General features: G+C 31.3%; 2 protein-coding genes across 3 annotated transcripts in view; one reads left to right on the forward strand and one right to left on the reverse strand.

Moving 5' to 3' along the window:
* The window catches only part of LOC100161264 (aminopeptidase N), a 36,206-nt gene extending 34,688 nt beyond the window's left edge, over positions 1-1,518 (reverse strand). For both annotated transcript variants that reach the window (XM_029488740.1, XM_029488739.1), the window contains exons 1-2: positions 1,387-1,518; positions 1,003-1,283 (exon numbers count right to left, since the gene is read on the reverse strand). In XM_029488740.1, the coding sequence (XP_029344600.1) occupies positions 1,003-1,283; positions 1,387-1,399 (294 nt within the window). In that variant the 5' untranslated portion in view covers positions 1,400-1,518. The remainder of the gene's footprint in view (positions 1-1,002; positions 1,284-1,386) is intronic.
* LOC100161354 (aminopeptidase N) overlaps positions 1-4,053 on the forward strand; it is a 150,543-nt gene that overhangs the window by 129,280 nt on the left and 17,210 nt on the right. The window lies entirely within an intron of this gene.

Here is a 4,053-nt window from a genome sequence, read left to right on the forward strand (position 1 = left end):
AAATAGAATAATAAAAAAATTTAAAATCATATCAACTTTTTATTTATTTAATATGCAATAGCTTTATCGCGGCAGTCCCCGAATGCCACTTTTAATATTTTGTTTTTACACACCTTTACAAATGACTCACAAACTATTGAGCTAAAGAAAGATTGGGTTTTCCAAATTGTACAGATTTTAGCCATTTTTCCAGCTCCCCCACCCTGAAACGGCCATAACTTTTTTATGTTTTCTTTACAAATGACTTAAAAAAAACGTTTTGATGAAAATTTTCGATATTAGGGGAGAAGGGCTGGAGAAATGTCCGTGGTTTTTTTATACATATAATATTGTAATTTTTAAAAATTATTGTAATATTCTGGTCACCAGTCACTATTGATTGCTAACTAGAAATATGGCCACCACATTTTAACCACAACATAGATAATAAAAACATGGATAGAACATAACGTCTTACCGGTAATGAATACAATTAATTACCTATATGAATAAATTGAGGCCAAAAAAGTATACCTATATCGATCATATGATTATCTCTATGACTTTTATAGATAAAAATATATAATCATACCCAAGGTGTAATAAAAAAATATTAAAAATCAGGAGATTAATGAAATTAAAATGTTGAAACGTCATTTTTTCAGAAAAATTAACTCTACAAAATGGCTTCAATTTTTTTTTTTTAACAATTCAATAAAAATATATATTTTTTTTAACTTTTTTACCAAAACATTAAATTAAGTTAAAACATCAAATGTTTGTAGTTCTTGTCCCCGTGAGTCTTATTAAAAAACTAGAATTGAGATATAATTTCAGAGAATTATTTCAGGAGATATCGCAATGGTAAATCCTCACGGGACACCCTGTATGTCTTCAACGATATTTTTTGTACGTTTACTATAAGTTATAACTGTGTTATTCGTGGATAAATTAATAGCTCATCGTTAGAAGTCCTAGACATTTGTAATTAATAATACAATAATAAATGCCTTTTAAACTAACTTGGAATACTTCATGTTTTGGAGTCCTCTTCAGTAAATCATCAATCTTTTTCCAACCGCTGAGAGCAGCAAACCACGGTAAATACTCTTCTTCGTGTTTTAGATATTTCAAAAGTTGGAACGTGATTTCGTAGTCCAATTGACCGACTTGTGAAAAGCTAAGCGAATCCAAGATCAGCTGTACTCGGTTTAACGTGGGTATAGTTTCGTATTTGGATGGATCGTTCAGCGTACAAATGATACCCATCCAGTTTCGTGTATCGTAAAACACTCTGAATAAAACTACAAAAACATATAATGAATATAGTATTACTATTATATTATAATTTAACAAACGATTAAACGATTCGAATCAATAATAGCCCTATAATAATATAAGACCTACCGGTCATCTGCATGTTATAGATGACCCACTCGTTGTCTTTGGCCAATGGTGTGGTGAGGTTGTTATTTTCGCCATTAAACCAGAATGTCGCATTTGTCTGGGTTAAAGTCCCCAGAAGCTGTCATAGCGATTGGTATCCACCAACAGGTTTTATTGTCCGTACCGTTTGATTTGATCGTTAGATACCTTTCCTGCAGCATTAAGTACGTATAGTATTATATTAAAATATATTTTTAAAAACATTAAATCTCATCAACATATTTAATAAGAAATCCAATTATTTTTGCTCGTGAGTTTACCTGGGACAATGTAACCGTGCCCGCAGAATAATCCCGGACGACATTCAATACGGGATAACCGGTTTGCAACGTCCATGTGTCCATTATTTGTTTCACGGTTAGATTTTTGTCCAAAGTTCCTTGTAGGTGTGCTTCCTCCGTCAATGAGCTCCACAAATCATCAGGTTCGGCATTGGAAAATTTGTGTTTGTGTATGTAGTTTCTAATGCCTTGTTTGAACGTATTCTCGCCAAGGAACGTGTTCATCATATGCAATAAAATTGGTCCCTTTGCGTACACTATCCGGTCCCCCTGAATTGTTGCTATTTCATCGGGGCTTCCTATAGCTACCGACAACGGGTGTGCCGATTGAAGTGAATCGGAGTCCAAAACACGTAAAAAGTTTTTAACGTTTTTGACTTGGAAATATTTTGAGTCGGGGAACAGCTATATAGTGTGAAAAAAAAAATAAAACAATAATATGATTACGTTTTTCCATACTAAATTAGATATTAATAACCGTCTGACGGTTATGAAACTTACGAAATCCACTCCGCGGAGACCTGCATACTCAGCAAATCCTTCATTCAACCAAAGGCCGGTCCACCATTTCATGGTAACGGAATCACCAAACCAAGGATGAGCCAGTTCGTGAGTCATGAATTGGGCTACCTCATATACGTCATTAATTATAGCCACGTCCAGATCGATTAACAAACAGCTCTCTCTAAATAATAATTATTTAATATGATTTTACGGCGGGGAATTGGTACAACGGTACTAAACGATATTATATGTTACAGTCAAAACCCGAAATCTGTAATAGCCAGTTTTAACTGGATAATACTTTACGATCCCCGTTCATCAAAACTGATTTTGACTAATTAAAACTAGAATATTATTAACATCAAGATTAAATGTTTAAATTAAAGAGAGATGGTTAAGTGGATGCCGCTCCCTCGTGCAGTAGGTTACAAGTGGATCACCGTATAATTGATGGTATTAAATTTTAATTCAATGATTTTATACAATTGTATACGAAAAATGATTCTGAGTGGAGCTAGTTTGTCAGTGTGGATATAGTTTATTATATTTATATTGTTAATAGTTATTATTAATATAGTAGTCACTAAGTTGAATTAATATTAAAAAAAATTACAACAAAATAACTAAAATCTTTGTTATTTAATATATAATTTTTTCAAAATTAGAGCATAAAAACTACATAAAAATAAACCGTGTTTTTATATTTTTGAGATTTTTTGGTTATAGGATAACCTTCTTCCGCGTGGAACCCTTTGTTAAATTTGCCAAAATATGTTGTCAAAAATCAAAATTTAAATGGTTATAAAAATAAATAGTGCATATGTTTTTTTAATATTTTTTAACTATAATTGTAACAACATCTGAGAAGCCTTGTATTACATTTTCAAGCTTTTTACCTAAAGAATACAATTTTATTGACATCTATAGAAAAAAAAAACCAAAAAAATTTGAACCTGATAACGTCCTTACACAGCTCAAAAGATACTAAACTCCTTTAAAAATTGTATGGTGTCTAGCAAATGCTATTATAAACATTCAGCGAATACGACTATTCTATAGTAATTTGTTTTAGAGTTACACAGAGAATTTTGTCGAAAAAAGATTTTGCGTAAAAATCCCATTTTTTTTTGTTTTTCCGACGATTTTTCCATCTGAAGTTGAAACTCAAAGCATTATTTCGAATATTTATTGTGTACACAGGCACAAAAAATAAAACAAAATAAAAAAACTAAAAGAAAACACCCATTATTGTATCACAATATATTGAATATACATATCAATATGTTCATCTACCCACTCTAAACTAGTTTAAACTGAAATGCAAGTATTAAAAATAAGAAATGAAACTTGCGCGACTATAGGTGTTAGAATTAGAACTATAAACGGATTTATAGACATACCCTATTGTCCAATTAAATAAAAAATAATCAATATAAAAGAATATCGAGTATATCAATACACTCAGAATCTGAAATAAAAAACACACATCATTGTAAAATCAATACATTCATCGCTCCACTCAGAATCTAAAATTAGGTGTTAAGATTCAAAAAAAAATTGTTATAGTGCGCATACACAGAAAAATAGATGTATTATTAAATCCTTTATGCAGTAAAAAAAACCTAATTGAAATTTGAGGTCATGCGTTCGAAATATTCTTTTGTATCCTAATCGTTGAACGCACTGTATGTCAACCGCCAGAACGTCGACCGTGGTGTTAGTAGACACGATGAGACAGCACGGTCATAACGGACCGGCGTCCTAAATAATAACAAGTTTTATAATATTGTTATCACGTCTTGTTCTATATTTTGTATAAGGTATAGATTTTATATATTGAGGG

Source organism: Acyrthosiphon pisum, chromosome A1 (genome assembly GCF_005508785.2).
Source record: "Acyrthosiphon pisum isolate AL4f chromosome A1, pea_aphid_22Mar2018_4r6ur, whole genome shotgun sequence".
NCBI lineage: Eukaryota > Metazoa > Arthropoda > Insecta > Hemiptera > Aphididae > Acyrthosiphon > Acyrthosiphon pisum.